The following is a 26,415-nucleotide window of genomic DNA, read 5'->3' as shown; positions in this document are numbered from 1 at the left end:
TAAAAACAAAACAAAAGCCAGCTTTTAAAAATCTTGCTTCACATGTGCAGCACCCTGTGACTTACTAAAAGAGTGTGTTATTATGATGTGTCTCCTCCCACACCACAGGCCCACACACTGGTGCCTTTAGATAGGGGAGTCTTCCTTTGATGTTTTTTAATCTCCCTTTCATCATTGGAAAAGATGTGGCAAGGAAACTTCTTTGTTTTTAACAAAAAGCCCTCACATAGGAATTTATGGCATAGGAATTGGTGCCTGTAAGGAAAGCCCAAGTTTTTGTCCTGATTGCCCTGGTATCACGCGAACCCCTCATGGGGCATCCAAAATCACAGGACCATCATGTTAAATGTCATGTAAATAAAAACTGGAGGGATCTGTTGTGATTTAGTTACGGGGGCCCGGGGTGCAGCATAGGGGGTGTGTGTGTGTGCCAGTGCGGCCATGGCCCCAGGCACACATTTTTGAGGGGGCATGAACCAAGCACACACCCCACAAGCATCCCCAGCACAGCCCGACCTGGTGCGGCTCTCCACCCGCCAAGGGCTGTGTTAGCTGGCCAGGCTCCCCGCCCCCACCCCTGCATGGATGGACAGGCCCTTCTTTGCTCCGGTGGGGGGGGTCGGGTCGCTCCAGGAAGGGCTGGGCTGGCGCTCCCTGGCCGGCGTGTGTGCACGCACCCTCCGGCACGCTTGCCCTTGCCCACCCTGGGCACCACAAACCAATGCTACACCACTGTATGAGGGAGTACCCCAATGTGAAAAGTGAATGGCATCTGTCCGCTTTCATTAAAATCTTCTGCACCACCAAGCTGTCCTTTAAAAGCCCATGGAGTACTTGCTCATTTTCACATTCAAACTTCTGAATCCAGTTCCCGAACAGACCCCCTTTTGTGCTAGGCCAAGACTGGCATCTTTCAGCATGACATGATATCCCAGCAGACAGAGTCAGTGGCAGTCGGATGCATGCCACTTCTGCCACATCTATTTATTGTCCCAGTCTTGCTACTTAGCATCATGAAGGCTCCTGGCTTGAGAGTCAGGATGTTGCCCGAAACTAACAGCTGAAAACATGAAGAGAAAGTGACTTGGTCACCCAGGAAGTAGATGTTTGAACCTGGGTCACTACATCACCCCTGCTTTCATCAGCCACATTTCTGAACATCACCACATGTACACTGAAGGGTTTTGTTTGACTGTCAATAGGTAGCAAGTGCTGGTGTTGGTTAGGCTTTCCCATGGTATTGACTTGAGGCTGAAGAAGTGTTTTGTGGGAAAGAGGCTGTCATGGGCGTAAATCTCTGCAAGTGATCGTGGCTAATTAAACAATCTATGTCCTTTTAAACTGGGGAGGGGGGAATCATTTTTGTTCCTTATTATGTTATGTATTTTGTGTTTTTATGTTGTAAATTGCTCTAAGAACCTCAGGTGAAGGGCGGTAAAGAAATTTAATTAATAATAACAACAACAACACATGCCCATTGCATACCCCATGCTGGTTCTGTATTCGTTCCGGTAAAGACTTGGAGATCTGTTGCCAGTCAGAGCGGACAACACAAAGCTACATGGACAAATGACTGCCTTGCACCAAATCAGATTTCTATCAGATATAGAATAAAAGTGTGCGAAGTAAGTAAATATATGTTTCTGACAATTTTTGTGTGCATTTTGGCCGCTAATTTCAGCTTTTTCTTTCTAGTACAGAATTCAGATTCTTGTTTTTAAGTGTAATACATACATCCTTTGTAATAAGCATTAAATCATTGGGTCAGCCCCACTGCTTAATGCAGTTTTGTGTTCCTCACTAATGGCTAAGACTGCTAGCAATTTCGGTGGACGCAATGTGCTTCATTGCACTGTCGACTCAGCCTCACTTCCGGTCTGTGCTCAGTCCTTTGCAGTTTTTATCATGTCTTCAGAGTAAATTTGATAGGCACAGGAAGTGTCATTAGACATTGAACCGAGAGTCAACAAAAAGGAACTCTTCTTCTAAGAATGGTACATCACTACCCCCCCTCCCGATTTTATACCATATGAACTAACGCTGGTGGAAAAGATGTTTGCTTGTTTCCTTCTCTACTAGCCTTCTCACGCTGCATTGCAGAAATAACAGCACATACACACACACGTTTTTTCTCAACAGGAAAAAAAATGAATTGCACACATTGGCAGCGTAATTATTGATGTCTTCATCCATTCACTGCCTACCAGAACGTTAAGAATTGCCCCCATCTCTAAAAGTCACATTTTGCATGGCTACTAGTTTAGTGTATTTATGGTGCATGAGTCACTGAGCTTTCTCCTGATTGGCTGGAAATTAAACACCCCTGGGACTGTCAGTCAGTTACAGCCATTCTCAGCTTCATTCACAGATTTATTTCGCTTGCACACAGGGAAATTCATTCAGAAAACTTCATTCATAAAAATTGCAACATTCTCTTTCTTTTAATCTTCCATACAAATAAGCTACCATGACCTGGCTACTGAGGAAAACCTACGGATGACTCGAAAGGCTGCTGGAGATGCTTCGCTGTAATATTTCCACTGACTGATGATGAATCTGAAGTCCAATTGTGCCGGATCATAAATCTACGAGGAGTATTTTGCTTATTGTGGTGCTAAAGGATCTTTCAAGAATTACCAGGGTTTTACTGAGAGAAACTGAGTTTCATCTGCAGAATTATTTTAACATGGGATTTTATCACCTACATTTCTGTGAATTGAGAATTTTTTAAATCGCATTTTTCCCCCGACAGAGAAATTCAGCATTAATATGCTAATGAAAAATCTCCTTTCAATGCTGCTGTTCTAGGAAAGGTAGAAATTTAAACTCTCTTGTGCTGTTTTGGTATGAAATAGTGTTTTCCTTTCTCATTTTGAATATATTTAGATATTTAGATTAATTGCAGCCAGGCTTTGACTATTGCTAAAATGGGGCTATGGTAGTGAGAGGTCAAAGCAGAGCTTGCATGCATGCTTGCAGAGCTCTTCAGAATAAACAGCTGTAGTTTTCTCTGGTTTACCTGCATGCATGTGTTTGTGTAAATTTAATTCAGATTTAATTCCAAATAGCCAGATGTCCAGACAGAGCGAGGCTCAATTTATTAAAAGGGAGAAGTCACCTGGGAACCTGACGAGGACACCAGTGACAACCAAATCTGCTCTTTTCTTCTTTCTTTTCAAAATAGTTCTGGTTTGCCTAATTCCATATTTCTTTCTCTTATTTATAAAAAGGCAGCCGATTTAGAGAAGGGTGGGGTAGGGAAAGAGAACCCAGTTGCAGAACTTTGAAGGCTATGAGAGAACGCATTCCACACAGCCTCGGCGGACACATACTATATGTAGGACTGTTGAGAGACCTAGGAATGCTTCACAGGGCTAAGTACAGTCGTTTTAAAAATGAATCCCTCACATCACTGGAGGAAGATGTGCAGAGCCGTCCTTTGCACCTTAAAGGCTCTTCGTCTTCTCATTCCTCAACGCCTAACATCCCAATTGAAGATGTCACCATAGGGACACCGGACAGCTCTCTTGCTCTGTGCACCTTGATCCCTCGGATGGCTAATATCAAGCTGGCCAACCCTTCCACCTTACCAAGCTTCAAGAACTTCTGCCTACGGACTAAGGAGGTACCAAGAATTAAGCTCACCGAATGCCAAACTGTCCCGAGCAGCCCAACCTTGCCAGAAATCAATTTAACCAGCTGCCTGACTGCTTCTTATTCCCGGGGAAACCCAGACAGGCCAACAAAGGCCAAAATAAATATCCAAGAGGACAGTTTCTTGTCTGGCTCTGAGGAATCGGCTTTCATATCCAAACAGGGAAAAGACTTTAGGCAGAGGGGTGAATCCAGTTTGGAGACTGGGATCTCATACGCCGTCCAAGTAAGTTGCTTCTCAAAATGCCTCTTTTTTCCCTTAGTTTTTGACATGGTAGATTACCTGCTATTAAGAATTTAAAAGCAAGACCTGCTTGGGAATTATGTGGGGTGCTAAAAAGCGTTGAAAGCACTTTAGTTAAAAGGATCCCATTCCTTGCAGCTGTTGTGCAAAACAAAACAAAATGCCAGTATTATTATCCTCATGCAGATGTGAAGACGGAGGCTCACGGTGTAGCTTCTTTAAGACCATTTTGTGATGCGAGTTGGTGATATTTGATTTCAGGATTTCCTGGTTTATGGCTCACTTGCTAGCTTTTATCCTCTGCCAGTACATAACCCACCTCGTCTTAAAGGTCTGGGTTGGATTGCAACAGAAAAGCTAGGCAGAGAACCATGCAATGCTGAAGACATTTCCTCTCTCATATGGTGGTAAAAGAAATTCAGATCTCCCTTTTGGGCTGTGTGTATTCACATGTAGGGAAGCAGACTGGAGTTATTTTTAAACCAGGTATGCATATGTCTCAGCTGCGTACACACTACACAGCATGTGCAAAGCACATTGTCTTTCAGAAAAGACTGGGGGACGGTAGCTTCTTAAGGGTTGTTGGGAATTACAACTCTGTGCATGGTAAAAAAACAACAACAGTGCCCAAATTTCTTTGAGGGGAGGAAAGAATGTGCTTTAAAGGTATAGTGTGAACATTTTACGTATGTTTTATATTTGAGATGTGCGTGGAAATGTGACAAACGGCGTGTCATGTGAGAAAACAGTCTCAAGATGCATGACGACCTAAGCCATGAGCTAGTGCGCTGAGGTAGCTGTTTTAAAGACATAGTACAAGGTGTTCCTGGTGCAGACTAGAGCAGCCTGTCATCTGACTTGACCTCTTTTCTGCATAGTGGTATGGGCTCGGCCCAGAAGAAGAGAATAAATTTGTGGATAGGGATGTGGAACCTCTTGGAGGAGTGCCAGTGCAGAGGGCATGTTACCCAAGGAAATCCCAAAATCTACAACACTACAACCACTGGTCACTCAGCCATAGCTAAAAGGGTTTCCTGGGAAGAGGGGCATAAGCAGGGACGGGGAGCTTCTGCGCCCCCTAGATGTTTTGGACTACAATTCCCATCATCCCTGACCATTGGCCATGCTGCCTAAGGATAATGGGAGATGGAGTTCAACAACATCTGTAGGGCCACAGTTTCCTTATACCCAGCATAAGGGAGGAAGGAAGAAGATTGCAGAGGGGGTTGTATGTTGTTCAAAAATGACTCATGAGTCCAGGACTTTTCAAACATTTTGAAGTGGAACTAAGCTGTAAATTGACTTTATTGGACCCACTTGTATCCCTTGCGAGCCCTACCTTCCCCCTTTATAACACTAAACAGGAATATCGCATAAAATACTTGGTATTGAGAAAGTTTATATTTAATTTTCAATTTTAATAGAGAATGCAGCATGTTCCCCTCTTTGGATGTTTCTAATCGACATTTTTCTTTATCGTTTTTGCGGGGGGCAGGGGGCAAATAATATGGGTATTAGGCAACTAGGTTTTACTCTGAGTAGGCCCATTGAAAGTAGACATGCCTACTTTGAGTATGAGTAAGGCTGATTAGAACCCTATCTATTTAAATAAAATTTAAGGATGGTATTATACATGAAACGAAGGAGGGAGTAAGAGGGTTGCTTCCTTCTGAAAAAAAATTGGAGTAAGACTTTGAGTATAAGTAAGACTGATTAGAACCCTATCTATTTAAATAAAATTTAAGGATGGTATTATACATGAAACGAAGGAGGGAGTAAGAGGGTTGCTTCCTTCTGAAAAAAAAAAAGGAATTGAAATAAGGGAAATATCCTGATTGTGCAGCCTGCTTAGGAGCAGATCGGGACCCACAGCTTAAGAATCACTGTGTTTCTCAGACTGCCAGAGAACTGGCATGTCCAACATTTTATCATTAACCCAGAAGATGAAGCCCTCAGCTCAGATCTCCCAGTATCCTGCCTAGAATAAATGAAAATTACAAAACAAAACATAACATATGCCCCAAAACAACTGTCCCACTTGTGCATGCTTGTATGGTCAAAGATGTACAAGCTTCCATTTTTATTTTTTTCAAGTCAGTTCAGGGCAAATACCTAAAGATCAAATGATCTGGATTGTCACCCCTGTGTTTACCATGCAGTTGGGTTACATTCCATCTTTCTGCATAAAATGCACTCGGGACAGCTTGGGCATGTTATGCAGTTGGTGGCTGCACAGCTTGGGACGTGCTGAGCAAAATGTTGATGTGTGATGCCCTTCCATGTGCTCTGCAAACCCTTATGTTCTTGCAGACCCCAGCTAGCGACAAAAAGCAGGCATATTCACGAGCATAGGGAGCTGCCTTACTGCGTTGGACCACTGGTTCATTGAGCTGAGTAGTATTGTTTGCACGTAATGCCAGTGGCTGTTTAGAATTCCAGATGGGAGTCTTTTCCCAGCCCAACCTGGGGGTGTCAGGGATTGAACTGGCGACCTTCTGCATCCAATACAGAAGTTTCCACCCAAGGTACAGCCTTTCCCTTTCTGTTCCTAGTGGCCCCCCTTAGAATCATAGAATTGTAGAGTTGGAAGGAATTCCAAGGGTCAGGTGGTTCACTCCCTGCAGGTCAGTAATGAACACCTACATATCATATTCCTGCATTGCAGGGGGTTCGTAGATGATCCTCAGGGTCCCTTAAAACTCTATGATTCTGTGTTGCCATCAGTTTAGCAGGAAGTTTGGGCTGACGAGGAAGGATGCCGGCACGGTGTTCCCAAGCAGCATCAACCTCATTGCAAGCCTTTTTGTTGTCAAGAAGATGCTGTTTTGTCTCTTCTTCACCCCCTGTGATTGCCACAAAAACCACTGAATGCTATTGGGACTATCACACATTTGAACATGTTTTCACTTTAGTTCTTAGCCCTCCTTTCATTCTGCTTTATTTTATTTGTAGCAGAGCAAGATTCAGTTTTTAGTAGGTCTGGATTTGGATTTTTGAGGTCTCGCTTTAGATCTCTCTGCTGAGCTCAGACCTTTTTGGCCCTGTCAATATTTCACAGTGCAGTCCTGTACACGTCTACTCAGAAGTGAGTGTCTCTGAATTCAGTGAGGCTTACTTGCAGGTAAATGGGTACAGGACTGCAGCTTTGAAGATTCAATTTCTTTGTTATTTTGTGAAGCAGGAATAGACTCGAAAACAGCTTTTAGGGGAAAAGATTGTAGTGCAATAAAGGCAGCTGGTGCTGTTTTGGCTTCAGAATACAAATCAGGTTAAGACAACAAGATATGCCACTGGGCCGAATTCTGCTGACTAGCCTACAGAGGTTTGCATTTTCTGCTGTGCCTATTTTAGCAATGGCCCCATTCACCACTGAAATGTGGCCCCTGAAAGTTTGCCCAGTAAGGAATGTGGCCCTCAGGCCGAAGTATGCTTGCCACATCTGCAGTAAGGGGTTCACTATGAGTAAACACCCTTCAAAACCTAGAGATGGCACCTTCCAGAACTGCCTGCCATTGTAAAGTACATATCAGACAGAAGGAAACTGCACATATTTCAGAAAGGTGTTTGCAGAGCCAAGCGGTCCTCCTAGCGAGTCAAAATGCACATCACTGGGATTTTTCTTTGAAGTGCCCAGATTAGCTAATCCTGACCTAGCAATAGGTTCTTCCCTTGATGGGGGATAGTTAAGATCCTGAGCAAAGCCTGCCCATCTGACTTAAAGCAAAAAACCAGACTGGAAAATGGATTCCACGCAACATGCTGGCCCCAATCCAGAGATCTTCATGGATTGCCATCCGCTGCATGCCTTCCATGATGGGGGAAGAGCTCCCTTGCAGAACAGCTGGCCCAAACTGTCAGCTTTGATAGCACTGAGCACCTGTTACAGCAGGAAGGGGATGCTAGGCATGAATTCCTGGCCCCTAAACAGGTGTTCGCTGCTGATCAGAGCTGACAGTGTTATCTGTCTGTTTGACAAGTGTGGATAGGGTACACAAAAGCATATTGGGTGCATCAACATTGTGTGCATGTGAGCACCCGTTCAGGTGGGCAACCTGCTGAAGCTCCATTTCTGAATGAATATTTCCTCTCCTGGATTGACCTCCTAGCTTGATCAAGGTGCCCAACTTCCATTGTGGTTGCAGAAGTAAATGGGAAAGGTGATACCAAGAGGTTTGGAGAGAATATTTCCTGGTTTATAGTTTGGCTATAACTTAAGGCAATAGCATAATAGTGAATTCTGTTAGCCTATTCTGCTTTTGAGGCAGATTTTCTGCATTTATGTGTTTGTGTGTGTGTTATGGAGGAAGAGACTAAATCTATTTTTCCTTTGAAGTGAGTGCACACCAAGAAGATGATCGAGAGTCTGTTGATGGGATAGAAAGTGATGCCTTAATATGTTCATTCTCAGTCTCTCATATCAGAGGTTAATTTTGAGGCAGCTCTCTGCTCTGGGAGCATAATAATGCTTAGAATTTAATGCTGCAGAAAACCAACTTAAATAGAACTGATTAGAAAGTTGTGGTAGCATCTGGGGATAATTAAACTAATGAAGGTGAAAAAAGCAGGAGTATCAGGAAACGCAAAGTGGCAGGTGCTTGGTGATCAAATGCGTCAAGGAATAGTTAGGGATTTCACAGATAGAAATCAATGTTTCCCTGGGAGAGGCATGAATTATGTGAGAAAAAAGTAATATATTTATTGTTACTTTCATAATTATTAGATGTCATTCTAGTATTTTCCTTCTTTTTTGGTATTTCTCCCCCCTCCCCAATGTTCTTTTGTATTTTGTGGTAATAAAACTATACATAAAAGAACTTCAAACACATTCTTCCCATATATTATTGCAGTAATCTTTAAAACAACTCTGCATAGTGCTGAGGAACTGGGAGGGATGGAGCACATGCTTTGCATAGACAAATGTCTGCTTGGACCTGACCACGCACCACCTTGTCCACTTCCTCAGCCAAAACTCATGCAACAAAAGTGGGCAAGCCAGTCTCCCAAAAAACCTTGCCAGATTCAGCTGCAGCAATAGCGGAGCCCGAGTCTCTCACAATGCCTCACAAACACATCACCGTGGGCTTCAGAGAGCACATAACAAGACACCAGGCCAACTCAAAAAGCGCCCGCTGGATAATATGCAGAGGATGCAATGGAGACTGAGAAGGAATTATCATGGATAGGAACACAGAAAGTTGCCTTATACTAAATAGGACCATTTGGTGGTGGAATTCCCCATCAAATAATTGCACCTGGTAGGCCAGCTGGTCTTATTTGCATACCCTGTTTTCTTCTCTCTCAGTTCCTGGCAGAGCAAAGCCTTTGCTGCACCAGTGGTTTCTTGAGAACCACATTTTCCACTCCCCACCTCTGCCTTGCTTGCCCACCTCCTGCCTACACTCGCTTTCAACTCTTTCCCAATATGAGAGAAACATTTAATACGGCCATAGGCCCATACAGGTAAAAACAACACATAAGTGACAGCTTGTGCCGTAGGGGAAAAAAAAAAAAAAGCAGTCGCTAAAACACCACTATAACAATAAAATACTATAAGATGGAAAGGCATACTACGCCTTAATTAGCTTGTAGTGCTCCTTCTCGTCGCTTTTGGGAAAGGACAGCGACCAGGAACCTAGCCACCTTCAGGGTTGTGTGGGTGTCCTTGTCCTGCAAGATTTGGGCAAGGTGGAATTTTGGTGGGGTACCCTCTAGTTTCTGAATGATTGATCCCAACAAATTTGCCCGTGGCACATTGAACAAGGGGCAAATGAACATAATGTGCTGGAGCGACTCCGGCGTCACCTTATCACATTCGCACACGGCGGGGGCTTGGCCCTTTGAGAATCTATGTCTCAGGACATTGGAGGGAAAAACGTTGAACCTCGCTTTGGTGAAGGCCAGTCTATGGGCAACAGTCGAAAGGGAGGAGAGGTATGATGGAACGCAGTAAGTTAAAGTGATACCAATGTTCTGGGGCGAGCAAACACCTCCCCCCAGCGTATAATTTCGCTGTAAGTCGATGTCATCCAGTCTTTGGCGGATCAATCTTTGAGCAGTGATTTGGTCTAGTTTTAGGGAATCTGAGGGAGAGATTCCATAACTCAGGAGTTTGGCATGAATTCTACTAGTCCAAAGGCTAGAGAATTCATCTCGCCATAAGCATTGGACAAGGTAATGGTTTGGTAATCTATGCCACAATGATAACCAGTAATTGAAGACTTGCTTCCACAGACAAGTTTCTAAGTTTCTTTCCCAATATGGATTCTGGCAGAATATTCAAGCTAGGTTTTTAAAAAAAAAATGCATCAAATTGCAGCTGATGAACAATAAGAAGCTGCCTTCTACTCAAGTCAGGCTGTTGGTCCATCTAGCTCAGTACAGCCTACACTGACTGGCAGCAGTTCTCCAGTGTTTTAGTCAGGGGATCTCTCCCAGGTCTAGGATTGAACCTGGGATCTCCTGTGCACAAAGAAGGAACTCTACTGCGGAACTATGGCCCTTCCCCATATCAAATTATGGGCATTTGAATTTAAAAGTTCCGCAGGCAACAGCGGCAGCCCTGCATTTAGGCAGAGTGAGGTGTCAGCCTCAGATGGTATGAGGGGTGGGAAAGAGCTGTCACCCATCTTATCCTCCACAATAATAATAATAGTTACAGATAGGTAGCTGGGTTGGTCTGCTGTAGTCGAAACAAAATAAAAAAATTCCTTCCAGTAGCACCTTAGAGACCAACTAAGTTTGTTACTGGTATGAGCTTTCATGTGCATCTGAAGTGTGTATCTGAAGAAGTGTGCATGCACACGAAAGCTCATACCAATAACAAACTTAGTTGGTCTCTAAGGTGCTACTGGAAGGAATAATAATAATAATTTTATTATTTATAACCTGCCCATCTGGCTGGGTTTCCCCAGCCGCTTTGGGCGACTCACAACAGAATATTAAAAACATGATAAAACATCCAACATTAAAAACTTCCCTAAACAACTTAGCCTGGGTAAATGCATAGAATCATGAAGACAGAAGGGACCCTGAGGATCATCTAGTCCAGCTTCCTGCAATGCAGGAATATGCCGCTGTCCCATATGGGGATCGAACCTGCGACCTTGGTGTTATCAACTCCATGCTTTAACCAACTGAGCTATCAGCCCGAGGGCCACATCCCCATATGGACAACCTTCTGGGGTCCATATGCTCGTGATGGGCAGGGCCAGAGGCAAAGTGAAGGGAACAATGAGTTTGAATTTCATCTTTGGGTAGAGTAGGTTTGTTTCTACACACATTTGTGTATCCTCTCCGTCCTCCATCCAGGCCAACAAGAAGCATGATCATCACTTTCTAGCTAGGCATAAACACCTAAAAGGGGTTCAAAGCAGCATTGAAGAGGGAGGTGTCAATTTCTCTGGGTTTAGGTTCTGCCTAAGATCAGAACTGCTCAGTTGGGAAGGCTACATACACAGGCTGGAGGTCAGGGCTCTTGTAATCTTAACAATTGAGCAGAAGAAGGAATTTTGGCACCTGCATCCCTGTAGAGGTGAGAAGAGTCTCTAAAGACTTTTTAATATTGTTTTGCAGATGGATGAGTGTATGTGCAAAACAAGGCACTTTCCAAAATTAGAGTATGTAGGCTTATGCCAAATATATTTTTGTCTCTGCTCTGCCATTAGATTCAATATGGGGAGGGGAATCGCACCCAAAATGCCAGGGAGACTTGGGGTGCTTTTCGGGTGACCTATCTCCTGAGCATCCTGTTTTGTTTGCAAGGGAGATTAGCTGATGTTGGCTATTTAATAAGCATCCATTCTGATGGTTTGTGGGGACATTAGATGTCATTGGGTCAAAGCAAGTGTTATAACACACTGTCCAATGCATTTTCATGTCACTTTCCTTATCACAAAAAGTCTGATATGGGGGTGGGGAGAATGATGGCCAAGGTTTGCCAGTCAACTATAATTCCACAACCTGAATTTGCTGGAATGTGATTCAAAATAACGACAGTCCAGAAGCACTTACAGCTCTTCCCCTCCAATCTGACACTGACAGTCCTGGTGATACTCGTCCAATTGTGTATTTTCATTAAGCTCAGTCAGTTCCACAGGAACAGAGGTGAGGAGTCTCAATCAGTCAGGGGTCAGCAAACATTTTCAGCAGGGGGCCTGTCCACTGTCCCTCAGACCTTGGGGGGTGGGCGGACTATATTTTGGAAAAAAGAAAGAAAAAAGAATGAATTCCTATGCCCCACAAATAACCCAGAGATGCATTTAAAATAAAAGGACACATTCTACTCATGTAATAACACGCTGATTCCCGGACTGTCCACAGGCTGGATTGAGAAGGCGATTGGGCCGGATCCGGATCCGGGGCGTTAGTTTGCCTACCCATACTCAGTAGTGCAGTTCCTGGGATTTCTCATGGTTCAGCTTTCAAAGGCAGGTTTCACCCACCACTGCTTGAACCCTAAGCTGCTATGAAATGATGTAACACATAATAATTCCTAGGATTTGGAAGAAAGGCCTGATGGCATAATTAGTAGAAGACTGGTATAAATTCCAGTTTTCTTGAAAAATGCAAATTAAAAATCACATGCCCCTGGTTTCTATCCCTGGTAAATTGCTGTCCTGATAGTGCCTTGCTTTGGCCTTTTTGAATATCTTCTTAAATTTCCACTGGTGTGATTTGCCAGTGTCTTGGAACATTTGCCAGGGCAGCCAGAAGGCTACTGATGTGCTCATCTGGGAGCCTGTGAGTCCGCTTCTATCATCATGTCTTGTGTGAACCATGCAGTTTTCATTCCTAAGGGTCTGGTGATCTCCCCTGGAGCTCTAGAAATTAAATCTCATTGCGGGGTGGCTTCTGGGCTTGTGTCTCTTAACATGCATACATGAATGCATGTGTAAGCCTGCGCATGTTTAAAGAACTTACTTCCCCCCCAAAGAATCCTAGGAACTGCTGTTTACCCCACACAGAGTTATGATTCCCAGCACTTTTACAGTTTCCAGGATTCTTGGAGGTGGAGCACACATTATGTGCTTTAAATGTGTGTTTAGCGTACCCTAGCATGTCACATTTCACTGGAGTGGCTCATTTTGAACTGTTGGCAACAGATTGCAGGACAAAATCATGTTCCCCACCCCCAAACAATATGTTTAACCTAAGAAACAAAGGCTCTCCTGGCTTTTTAAACTGGGGAGGGCAGAGTAAGTCTTATGTGGTGTTCAGCAGAAGAAGAACCTTCCGCAATGTATCGTATGGGGCAGTGCAGAGTTGGGTGGTACATAAGAAGTTGTCTTATTCAAGGTCAGTTTGTGTTATGTCTACTCTGACGGACAGCAGCTCTCCAGAAACAAAGGCAAAGGTATCTCCCATCACCTGTTCTCTGAGCCTTTGAGCAGATGGTTCCAAGGGTTGAACATGGGACTGAGAATGAAAGGAACAGGGTTAACAATTGCGTCTAGACTGCAAAATGTTGGAGGGTATGCTCTTCTTGGAGACAAATGCCCTATTGCAGGGATGGGGAAGATGCAACCCTCCAGATGTGCTCTTCAGTCCCAGCCAAAATAGCCAACAGCCAGGGATGATGGGAGCTGCTGTGCAGTAACATCTGGAGGGCCACCATCTCCCCATCCTTGCTTTGTCACATACCATCACTTTTAAGGGGTGGAAGAAAATAAACTGACCCCCCTCCTCCACCACATACACACACAGCAAGGTCCATCCTCATGCACCCAGGTTCATGCTGCTTCCATTTAATCTGAACAATTTGTGTGTGGACATCAGTAATGCAAATGTGCCATTGCTTCCAAGACATTGCCCCCCTCGCTTTCATTGGTGTCTTACCTTGGCTCAAGACAGAATGCATAAGGGTCCCCTCAGGGCGCTGTCTGGACCAGACATAATCCTGCATAGCTTCAGTGTGGTTGCTATATTTTTGCCTTTCTATCCACCCAAGACTCCCATGAGGAGGAAATGAACTCCAAGTGACTCAGTATTTCTCAAACTCATCTATGATTCAGGAGCTGGGGAAATATATTTTTAGCTTCTCCCTCTCTTTTAGATCCACTGCACCGGGTGCAAACATTTAATTATAATATCCAAATGTGTGTGTGTGTCGGTATACTTGAGAGCACAGGTGTCTGCCTGAAGACCCTTCAGCTCCAAGCCTTACCAAAGAGATGGGACAAAGAGAGAGTGGGTTGCAGCTGTTCCATCTGCTTCCTTTGTAATTACTCCTGATGAGTTGTGGTTTGGCATCCCGTGGGTGACTGACCTGGCAAAGAAGCCCTCCAGATGCGCTTGCTCTTTGGCATTCATTACTGAGTCCCGTACTGAATGGCAAAGTCGCCTGTTCACTGAGGAAATAGATCAGTTAAGCATCGTAGGAGGATGTGGAATTTCACATCGTGCCTGGCTCCAGGAAGTAGCATGATACAGTAGACGCCAGGGCTTTGAAGCTACCAGGGATCTACTGAGGAGGTCAGCTGGATCTAGACCAGCCTTTCTCAACCTTTGGGTCCCCAGATGTTGTTGAACTACAACTCCCATCACCCCTAGCTGGCAAGGCCAGAGCTCAGGGATTATGGGAGTTGTAGTCCAACACCTGGGGACCCACAGGTTGAGAGCAGCTGATCTAGACAGAAACAAAGGTATTTGGCAGGGGTCAGCAATTTGCTGGCTGTTCCAGGGTCTCCAATGATGTCTCCAAAACGTAGATATTTTCTCAAAAAATCACAGTGCACAAGAATACTGTTTGCTGTTCCCGCTCAGTTCCTGTTTGCACTGGCTCATCTTACCAGCACTTTAGAAAAGCTTGCTGGATCAGGCCAAAGGCCCATCTATTGCAGCAGCCTGTTCACACATAACAGCCTTTTTAAACCTAAAGAAAAAAAGAGGGATGCAAACCCTCAATTCGTTCTCAAACCTAAAAACGTACAGTGGTACCTCGGTTTAAGAACAGCCCTGTTTACAAGCTATTCGGGATAAGAACTCTGCAAAACTGGAAGTAGTGTTCCATTTAGTGAACTTTACCTTGGTCTACGAATGGAAGCCAAATGGTGGAAGGGCACCGGTGGCAGGAGGCCTCATTAGGGAAAACGTGCCTTGGTTTAAGAACAGATTTGGTTTAAGAACAGACTTCTGGAACAGATTAAGTTCATAAACCGAGGTACCACTGTACACCCTTTCTTATCTGCAGTTTTCCAAACTTAAATACAATACGATGGCAAACAGAGCATTTTTAAACCTCTCCTACATTGAACATGCTCACATTTCACTGGATGTCAGGACTGGACACCCACTTTCCCCATCTGTTCTGAACAGAGGAGGTAGAAAGAGGTTCTCTCTGTGGGTGACTTTCCCCCCATGGATGTACCTGCTGAAATGCCTACACCATTTTGTGCTTCTATCTCTTTTTTCAGCTCTTAGAGCAAAACCACACTATAGATGTAAGGCATATTCAATGCATGTTTTAAAGCACATGACCTCTCCCAAAGAAACCTGGGAGATATAGTTTCACCCTCACAGAGCTACAATTCCTAGCACCCTTAACAAAATACAGTTCCCAGGATTCTTCAGGGGAAGCCGTGTGCTCTAAATGTGCACTGAATGTGCTTTAAATGTGTGGCGTGGTCCCACTCATATTTTGGAGAAAGATGTTGGCATATGGCTTGGCTTGCTTGCACTAGTCATTTGTCGGGGGCCTCCTCTGTGCACTCTGTTTGCATGCCATGTCTTCTCTTTGCTTTTTAATATGTCCCGCTAATAGTTTCTTGCTCAGAAACTCTCAAGATCCCAAAGCCAGCCCTGTTATCTGTGGTGAATACAGCAGAATCTCAGCACTACGCACCTCAGAGATACAGCCCTAGGATGAGTCATAACTCAGTGGCAGAGTACATGTTCTGCATGCAGAAAATCACAGGCTGAATCCAAGCATAGCTGTCAACTTTTCCCTTTTCTTGTGAGGAATCCTATTTGGAATAAGGGAATCCAAGTTATCTGTAGCTAAAAGCAGCTGGTGAAAGAGTCAAAATCAACATTACCGGGCTATTCAGACCAGTGATTTTATACATTATAAAGCAGCTTCACAAATAAAAAGGTTTGCTGAGTTACTCCAACTTAGCACAAATGGGATGCCGTTAACATATGTTTTGTGGTATATGATGAACTTCTCAATATAAGTTGCTGCTCCTACTGAAAGATCCTGATAAGTTTAAAACAGCAGAATCTCTTGTTCAGGTACTTAGTAGCGTGTACTAAGATTAATAGAAATTCTATGGATTACATAGTGATCCTGGTTTTCTTCTATGGTGTCGTGATTTGATATTTTTAATTGGGTCTGTAACAACTGTAAAATTTAATGACCGTGCAAGGTTTGTTTCCTTGACATACAACTAAATTTGTATAATGGCAAGTGGCCATATCAGATTAAGTGGGTGATTATGATGATGACGACACATAGAGCCATAGAATCATGGAATTGTAGAGTTGGAAAGGACCACAGGGGTCATCTAGTCCAACCCCCTGCAATGCAGGAATATTTTTGCCCGATATGGGGCTCGAACCCACAACCCTGAGAGCCTCTTGCTCTACCAACTGAACTATCCATGCAAATTACTAACCTAGTATTTGATGCCTGTCACTAGACTAAGCTAACGTGTCACCCCTAGTTTAGAGAAAACAATAATGGCTAACCCCCCCCTTTCTAACTTAAAACCAGAATTTCTCTGTTTTTCATCAACTTCAGTGCGTGCCCCCAAAATATCTGTTAACTAATGTTATGTTCTGGTCCAGTGCTTTTTTTCTGGAGGGATGCAGGGGTACACATACCCCTAAACATTTTGTGAATCTCTGTGCTTTTGTCCATTTACTGTATTTATTTTTCCCAATTTGAACTATAAAATGGTGGTTTTCTTGAGTCAAAATGAGAGTACCCCTAAACATTTTTTTTTAAGAAAAAAAGCACTGGGTCCACACCTCCCTCCTTTTGAAGTGGAAGAATTGAGGCAAGGGAAAACATCAGATAAAATTCATTCTTTCCCCATTGTTATTGATTTTTTAAAAACATTTTCACCCTACTCTTCAGCCAAAAAGCTGTATTTTATAGCTTTCATCCTATGCTGAACACGTACCTCTTTGCCCTGGCCTTTGATACCGGAGAGAATTTTAAGGCCCACCTATTCTTCTGATTGTATTTGTTTTAACTGATTTCAGTACAGTCATACCTTGGGTTGAAGTAGCTTCGGGATAAGTATTTTTGGGTTGCACGCTGCAGCGGCCTGGAAGTAACAGAGCGCATTACTTCCGGGTTTCGCGGCTCGCGCATGCGCAGACGGTCAAAATGATGTCATGAGCAGAAGCGGCAAATTGCGACCCGCGCACGCGCAGACGTGCAGACACAGGTTGCGTTCACTTCTGGATGCGAATGGGGCTCCGGAACGGATCCCGTTTGCATCCAGAGGTACCACTGTACAGTGCTACCTCGAGTTACAAACGCTTCGGGTTACAAACACTTCGGGTTACAAACTCCACTAACCCGGAAGTAGTACCTCGGGTTGATAACTTCTCCCCAGGATGAGAACGGAAATTGCGTGGCGGCAGTGGGAGGCCCCATTAGTGAAAGCGTGCCTCAGGTTAAGAATGGTTTCATGTTAAGAACGGACCTCCGGAATTAATTAAGTTTGTAACCCGAGGTACCACTGTATTTTATTTTTGTACTTTGTTACTCACCTTGGGACCTTATGATGAATAAATAATGCCACTCCTAAAGTGGCTTATAGTAATCAGGCGTAAAATCTAAAAGACACGACACACAAGGAAAAGGGGATGGGGAGGGAAGAGAAAACAAGAAAACTCAAGCACCAGTTCTCAAATTTACAAAGGTCCTATAAGAACGGCCGAGGAGGAGACAAAAAAAGCTGCCATCTCAGCAGAGCAAATGGAGTGGCCCTGCTTCCCATCTTTCCCTGAGCTGCAACAGTCTGGTGATGACTGATAGAAAAGCAAAGGTCAGATAGTGTCTCTGGGATTTTCCCCAGGACCCTCAGACTTCCTCAGGGCCATTGGTGTTCACCCCACCTTGATGCCTTCCAAAACCAGCCCTACACATTTTTCTCAATTCCCTTCCTATTGAAAACTACAGCCATTAATAGTCCCAGGAGCTGGAGTCACCCATTGACGTTTTTTTTTAAAAGCCCAGATCCTAAGAGATGCTCCTGTATTTAATGTATTATCCCTGTTCAAGCTTTTAAGTGAAAGTGGCTTTTGTGAAATGCTGATAAGATTAACTCTGCTCAGGATAATTTATGGCAAAACCCCTGGTATTGATTTCTCTCTCTCACCCTCCCCACCCCAACCTTGCAGTTTTTTGCTCAGCGTAGCTTCCCACACAGATGTGTGCAGCGTGATCTTACTCACAGTCATATGATCTCAAACTGTGACTCACCTACTCCTCCGAATCTTTGGCTTTATCAAGCATGGCGAAGCACAGCCCTGCCAGTTTGCAAGATTTCTGCTCTTAACAGAAAACAGAGCACAGATATAAATATACTGTTGCCTCCCTTTCATAGCATAGATCATACACGTTCTTCAATGGATAAATGATCTCAAGGGGAATTTTTCAAATATTTGATTCGAAAAGCCTCTTCATAAATACCCTCCCCCCCTTAAAATCTACATCTTAGACTTGGGAGCTAATTGCAAAATTATATGAAATGCATTGCAATTTCTTTGTTTTTACATTATATATGATGCCATATTAGGGATGGGAACATTGATTTTGTTTGCATCTAAAGGCGACTCCATCCATATGGAAACTACACACAGCCATCCTTCAGAATTTACGCCAATACAGATTTTGCACTACAATTCTCCCAACTGACTTTTCCCCCTTTTCTTTTCAGAAATGCATATATTAGGGGAAAGTGTGCATAAGAATGAATATATTAGAAAATAATAACATACAAATATGCATTAGATTAGGGAAAATTGCTTACAGAAATGTATGCATTAGTCAACGTTAGGAATGGTGAGGTCTAATTCTGGTTCTCCCACTTTCTCATTTTATGATCCATAAATTCAGTTTTCCACGTTTCTGCAGCAGTTATCCATAGATAGATAAATAGATAGATATAATTCTCAAGAACATGCATCACAATTTTAGTGTGAATTTCTCCTAGCACACACATTTTTGTATGCAGTTTTGACTAATGTACACATTTTTGCAAGCAATTTCCCTTAATATAATGCATTTCTGTATGCTATTTTCACCAATAAATTCATTTTTATGCACACTTTTATGCACTTCTGACAGTCAGGAAAAATGAGAAAACATTTGTATTTACCCAAGCGTTTGATGGCTGAAATACACTGTTCTTGGCAACCCTGAAATCACTGGATAAGGTTATGTTTTCAACTGTAACTGTTTTTAGAATGTTTTAATTGCTTTTAGAATGCTTTTTTATTGTCTTGTTTTGAATGTGTTTGCTACTCTAGGCTCCTTCAGGTGGAAGGGCTGGGTATAAATTCCATAAATAATAAGAAATGGGGAGATTTTGGAATGAGTTATGTATTTCTGTGCTATCATTTTAAATTAAGGAGTATATCTTTTGAACGTTTTCTGATTGAAACTTCTTTCTCTTTATTTTTCTAGATAATTTTTAAACAGCTGTGATTTCTCTCTCTCTCAATATTTACTCTAGTATATGGGCTGTATTGAAGTGTTGCAGTCAATGAGATCTCTGGATTTTGGCACTCGGACACAAGTTACCAGGTAAGTGGTTGAAGTTTGAAAATAGCAGCTTACTAAATAGTAAATCCTTTATTTTGCAGGTGGAAGTGATTGCTTTTCAGTGACTTTTTAACATAGTCCTTTTTGTTCTGTTTGAGGCTACAATATCAGCTCATAGGACCGGCCCTCTCATGAGGCGAGGTGAAGCAGTCACCTCAGGTAGCAGATCTGGCATCTGAGAAGCACACTGCACACCACCCGATTTTATTTAGCCTCCTATTCCCCTGCTGGTTTCCTGGGCTGTCCTGGCAGCTCACAAAGTTTATTTATTTTATCAATAAATAAAAAATGCAGCCACGCGCAAATATTATCACGTGGGAACTTGCACATTCTTATTTCTACTGTAATTTTCAAGAGGGTAAGAAAAGCAATAATCCTTTTGGGAAAAGTGGGAGAACTGGCTTTTAAAAAATCATTACTACAGTCTAAATGAATGAGAAAGGGGGCCTTTTTGTTGGTGGCTCCTGGCTCTGGAATCTCTCCCTAGGGAGGCCTGCCTGGCGCCCAGGTTCAAAATTTTCTGCTTTCACGGGCCTCTCAAGATCTAATTTTAAGTCCCTGTGGTACAGTTGATAGTTGTAATATATGAACGTATCTGATAGCTGTTTTTGTTCCGCACTGTATGCACTATTTTATTGTGCCTATTTTGTATTTAGGTCTTTATGTTGGTCATCTCGAGATTATTGTGGTTGTATCAGAGCATGCTTTTATTTTCTTTTTATTTGCATTACACCTAGAGAAGATATTTTATGAGATATGTCTCATAAGTATATATAAAACACCCTGCTTTCCCTTAAGCCCTCTGGGACACCATTGTGAGTCTCCCTCTTGGGACTAATATCAACTTGGCTGGTGGGGGTGGTGGAAAACTTTCATGCGGTCTATGGGGGAAAAGAGTTTAATCAGCTATTTACATTTTAAAATAAAATAAATTGCACCCTTAATTGCTTCCATGCACTTAACATCACAACTAGCTTGGCCCTTAAAGGGAGGAAGAGAATCAGTGGTAACCACAATTAATAGCTGGCTAGTATGCCGATCCAAGCCTTGGGTAACCTTGAAAATCTCATTAAAAAACTTCTGTTGTACAGATTTCTGATATGCTTAGCCATATTCTGTACAGGCTACATATGGTTCTGCTTCATGCCATGCCATGGAAGATTGTACCAAAATTCTATTTTTTCCCCCCCTCAGACAATTCAACATTAACTTTATGCCATACGTACATCTGATGGATTCCAAATTGTGCTGTAATCTTTGTGACATTGGGCTTATCAGCTCCCCAGAGGTTGTGAATGATGATTTCTGAACACACAAACCTAACCTTATAATAACGCAAACACCTCTTTTTCCAGTGAGACACAGTTTGGGAACATACATCCTACTGCATATCATAGTAGAACATTCAGAATTGATCAGAAAGAATGAGAGTTTTCAACTCTAGATCAGAGATTCTAATCTATCCCACTATATGGGTAGTAAAAACTCACAAATATTGTCTCCTTCAGCCAAATCATCTAATGCTTCCCCATAGTTAAAACTGCATAGCCATGTATTAGATTAATGTTAATAACATTCCATGTTTTATTTAGCTGAAGGGGTTTGTTTCTGGAGTTACCGTATTTTTTGCACCATAGCACTCACCTTTTTCCTCCTAAAAAGTAAGGGGAAATGTCTGTGCGTGTTAAGGAGGGAATGCTTGCGGGTGGCATGCCTACGGATTTTCCTCCTCTAAAAACTACGTGCGTGTTATGGTCGAGTGCGTGTTATAGAGCGAAAAATATGGTAATTTCAGGCTGCCAATAGTTAGCAAGTATCAGGAAATAAAGCAGCACCTCTATTTGTCGTCTTGATGTAGGTTTTATGCATTTCCAGTATATAGTATGGTCACCGGTTATACCACATGGCGTTATGTGGCAGACAGAATGTGTAAAAGAATTCAGGCATGCCCAGAAATCTGATGGAACAGAAACTGCACCAAATGTTTGTGCTCTACTGCATATGTGATGCACAAAAAAGTTCTTTTCCACAAAAAATGCAAGCAACTGATGGGGCAGGATGGGAGGAAAGCAAGTGGATCAGAAGAAAAGGACTTGTTGTCAACATTAGACAACTATCCCAAGAATAGGAATTGAGAGAATCTGTCCGTTTCAGTTTCTCAGTTTTTCATTTTTCCCAATCTTAAATTCAATTTTCATTTCCACATTATTTTGCTTTCTATTTTTTAAGAATTCTGCATGAAAATTCACCAGCATTTTAGTGCAAATTTCTCCTAATATACTCCTAATATACATATATACTCCTAATATACATATATGTATACAATTTTGCCTAATATGCACATTTATACAAAGCATATAGTGCACTAATATAGTACACTTTTGTATGTTATTTGCAGCAGTATATGCATTTTTATTCACACGTTACCCGAGTTACATGCATCTTTGTACACCTCACATGACTGGAGAACTGCATTGCTAAATTCAAAGGAGTGCAGATTTTGAAGGGCGGGTGTGTTTTGGTCCCCATATTGTTTGGAATGTGTGGATGAAGTCTGTTCACTTAAATGGGAAGTGAAGGAAATTTCTACCTCGTCCTTAACCAAGAGGGATCTGTTCAGGCATCAAGACATGTAGCTGATGAAGCTGAGTGTCCACATTGTGATGTTCATATGAACCCCACTGAACAGATACTGAATGCCCCTTTTGATGTAGATGAGGATGTACATCTTCTTCCAAGACTTCTAGTTGTCGTAGATGCCTGGTTGCATGCAACTAGAACTGGCTTCAGAGGCTGACATTTACAATGGGCACCAGGCCATTTGAATCACTGCCCTGTTTTCTTCTGTTTTTGCATGCATGGTCTGAAAAAAAAAACCAGTCTAGAAAATACGTTTGGCTGCCCTTTTGTCTCTCAAGTTGCCACGCAAAACATATTATTGTGTCATGGGCCCTGCTTATATCACTACTATTTATCAAAGTGATATTGGAAGGGAAATGATGTTCAGTGGTTGGTGTTGAATGCATTTCGTTTAATAGGCTAGCAAGTCTCAGGCTTCAGCTTAGAAAGCTGCAAAGAGCCTGTAGCTAGATATTATTTCACTAATATATTGTCCACCACCAATCATACGAATGAATATCATAAAATGTCTCCATTGAGCAGGAAGCAATAAAGACAACCCAGGGTTCCCTGAAGGCTATTTAAGCATGAACTACACTGTTCTGTATGTCATCTTGAGACGTCTATAACTTCCTCTGAAAACAGATTTTCTGCTGTACAGTGCTTACAAGGAAGCACATATGTGGTATTCCTATGTTAAATCTAACATTGGAATTAAGTGCTCCTGTGTTTCACTTCCACATGTTGGAGGGGGATCTTATATGCCTTTCTTCTGAGAACAGGCACGCTTTCCTAGACTCTGGTCAGATAGGAGTGTGTCTTTCAAGATTCTAGTTTTTTCTTTGCTCCCCCCCCCCCAATTGGTGAAATTGATAGTGGCATGAAGGATTCTGAGGCAACAGCTTGTTCATATTTTGACTTTTGTGCCACACAGCACAATTGTAGGAAATTGTCAGAGCAGAGACATCATTCAGAGGATGGCAGAGGGCAAGCAGGTTTCTCTCTCCCCCCTTTTTCAGACCACATGTCATTAACCTATATATCTGATCACTGTGAAGAATATAAAAAACACCACAAAAGCTCTGAAAACAGTTGCTTTAGAAAGTTCATCTTCAATACACCCAGGAGCAGACCTTTGGACCTCTCTGTGAATTTCTTGTTTCTTCTGAAACCTAAAACATTGTGTCTGGGTGAAAACATACACACAAAATAATGAGGGAGCAGGATCAGGAAGAAAAAAGAAAGAGGCAAGACTTCTTAAAAAAAGAATTGCAGACTGATAGGGAACTTAAGATTAGAAAGATACGAAACTGAAATTGACATTCACCCATACCTAACTTAAATCATGCAACGGTGACAAAGGATGCTATTTCACACCGAGGACATAGCACAGCAGTGGAAGGCCCCCGGTGCTTCGTAGGGCACTAAACCCTGCTGGCTCAGCTGCCTTAAGCGCACAGTTTGCTTGTGTCCAAACTTAGGTGCAGGGGCCAGCAGTCTGGCAGGAAAGGGAAGGGTCATCACTGAGTAGCAGAGCATCTTCTTTGTATACAGGATAGTCCCAGGCTCCATACACAAAATCTCTAGGTCTGGCTGGGAAAGATTCTCTCTTTGAAATCCTGGAGGGCTGCAGCGAAGTCTGTGTAGGTCAAGTTGGGTGATGCTTGGTAAGGTTGATGAGAGTTGTAGTTCAGCAATATCTGGAGGCCCAGAGGTTCCCAATACCTGGTGTAAACAATACTCAAGCTAGAGGAACCAATGGTTTGATTCTGTAAGGCAAAGGTAAAGGTACCCCTGCCCGTACGGGCCAGTCTTGACAGACTCTAGGGTTGTGCGCTCATCTCACTCTAGAGGCCGGGAGCCAGCGCTGTCCGCAGACACTTCCGGGTCACGTGGCCAGCGTGACATCGCTGCTCTGGCGAGCCAGAGCCGCACACGGAAATGCCGTTCACCTTCCCGCTAGTAAGCGGTCCCTATTTATCTACTTGCACCCGGGGGTGCTTTCGAACTGCTAGGTTGGCAGGCGCTGGGACCGAGCAACGGGAGCGCACCCCGCCGCGGGGATTCGAACCGCCGACCTTTCGATCGGCAAGCCCTAGGCGCTGAGGCTTTTACCCACAGTGCCACCCGTGTCCCTTGATTCTGTAGGTAAAGGTAAAAGGTAAAGGGACCCCTGACCATTAGGTCCAGTCGTGGCCGACTCTGGGGTTGTGGCGCTCATCTCGCTTTATTGGCTGAGGGAGCCGGCGTACAGCTTCCGGGTCATGTGGCCAGCATGACTAAGGCGCTTCTGGCGAACCAGAGCAGCACACGGAAACGCCGTTTACCTTCCCACCGGAGTGGTACCTATTTATCTACTTGCACTTTGGCGCGGTTTCGAACTGCTAGTTTGGCAGGAGCAGGGACTGAGCAATGGGAGCTCACCCCGTCGCAAGGATTCAAACCACTGACCTTCTGATCTGCAAATCCTAGGCTCTGTGGTTTAAGCTACGTTTTTGCAAGAGTTGCATCTGTTAGAAGGCCTGTGTCCAGGGTTATCCCTTACCACCTGCTAGGAGATATTACATATACAGTGGTACCTCGGGTTAAGAACTTAATTTGTTCTGGAGGTCTGTTCTTAACCTGAAACTGTTCTTAACCTGGAGCACCACTTTAGCTAATGGGGCCTCCTGCTGCCGCCGCGCCACCGTAATACGATTTCTGTTCTCATCCTGAAGCAAAGTTCTTAACCTGAGGTACTATTTCTGGGTTAGCGTGGTCTGTAACCTGAAGCGTATGTAACCACTGTATTTTGGTGTCTGGGGTGCTGGATTAAGGAGGACGAGGTGGGGCAACACCTGTTTGCACATTCCACTGCACTTATGGATACATATCCAATATACACAGGGGTTCCTAGTCATGCCAGTGGTATATCTTGCTTCCAACCAAGGAATCTCCTTTGTCAGATAGGAGCTGGTGCCCAAGGACACATAGTGAAGGATGGCATCCCTAGCAAGAGACAAACAATGGAAAGAAGAATCCAGTGGTTAGGGTGGGCTAGATTTCTTTTTCATTTCCAGCATCAATAAAGAAGATGCAGAAATGGGTTGAAGACTGTGCCTAGTTATTAAAAGAGGCTTCTGCATTAAAGCTGAAGCAATGCCTTTGAAAATGAATTGTTACAAGCTTAAGTCATTAAAGCTCCCATTCAGCCTTAATGGATTGCTCATACTTGGGAGTCGGAAGCTTTTTGCTGTTGCAATTAACTTATGCATATCGTTAAGTTTGCAACAACAACAACAAAGGATTGCATACCCAACACTTAAATAAACATTTCACATTTGCTTTCTACCATACAGTGGTAGAAGCAAGCTCTATCTCATTCTGGAAAGCAAAATGAAGTGAAGGTAAACATTCAGCTGCCGCTTACACATTGGAACAGTCCTAAATAATTTTAAAACTTCTTTGTACCGTAGTATATATTCTTACACTCCACCCCAATCTCCATGAGCGGTGTGAGGTTCCAGGGGTTCCAGGTGCTTACCCAGGGTTGTGCTTCTGTTGGGAAGATCAAGGCACAGCAGTGGCTAGCGTCTTTAAGAAGTATGGTTTATTAACATATTTACACCTAAAGGTAAAGGTAAAGGGACCCCTGACCATTAGGTCCAGTCGTGGTCCACTCTGGGGTTGCGGCGCTCATCTCGCTTTACTGGCTGAGGGAGCCGGCGTACAGCTTCCGGGTCATGTGGCCAGCATGACTAAGCCGTTTCTGGCGAACCAGAGCAGCGCACGGAAACGCCGTTTACCTTCCCGCCGGAGTGGTACCTATTTATCTACTTGCACTTTGATGTGCTTTCGAACTGCTAGGTTGGCAGGAGCAGGGACCGAGCAACGGGAGCTCACCCCCTTGTGGGGATTCAAAACACCGACCTTCTGATCCTAGGCTCTGTGGTTTAACCCACAGCGCCACCTGCGTCCCCCGCGTTACACCTAGACGCTTGCAATTGGGGGGTATGGAGTATCATGGAACAGGGCAAGGCTGGCTGCCTGGAATCCTGAGTAGAAGCACTGTAATATACTATTGCAAGTCTCACTTGTATACAACTGCATGTAAGAAGGGCTGTCTACACACAATGGTGGA

The 26,415-nt window shown here is 43.4% G+C and overlaps 1 protein-coding gene across 3 annotated transcripts in view; it reads left to right on the top strand.

Moving 5' to 3' along the window:
* Window positions 1-1,641: 1,641 nt before the first annotated feature.
* SHC4 (SHC adaptor protein 4) overlaps window positions 1,642-26,415 on the top strand; it is a 60,389-nt gene continuing 35,615 nt past the window's right edge. Inside the window, exons 1-3 of one of the 3 annotated variants that reach the window (XM_053364908.1) lie at window positions 1,642-2,813; window positions 3,231-3,880; window positions 19,588-19,658. In XM_053364908.1, the coding sequence (XP_053220883.1) occupies window positions 3,293-3,880; window positions 19,588-19,658 (659 nt within the window). In that variant the 5' untranslated portion in view covers window positions 1,642-2,813; window positions 3,231-3,292. Of the gene's footprint in view, window positions 3,881-19,538; window positions 19,659-26,415 lie in introns of all 3 variants that reach the window. The other 2 variants (XM_053364906.1, XM_053364909.1) reach the window with 2 other exon arrangements.

The sequence above is a fragment of the Podarcis raffonei genome, chromosome 14 (assembly GCF_027172205.1).
Source record: "Podarcis raffonei isolate rPodRaf1 chromosome 14, rPodRaf1.pri, whole genome shotgun sequence".
Taxonomy (NCBI): domain Eukaryota; kingdom Metazoa; phylum Chordata; class Lepidosauria; order Squamata; family Lacertidae; genus Podarcis; species Podarcis raffonei.
The sequence above is the reverse complement of the archived record's forward strand: the minus strand, read 5'-3'. Positions and strand labels throughout refer to the sequence as shown.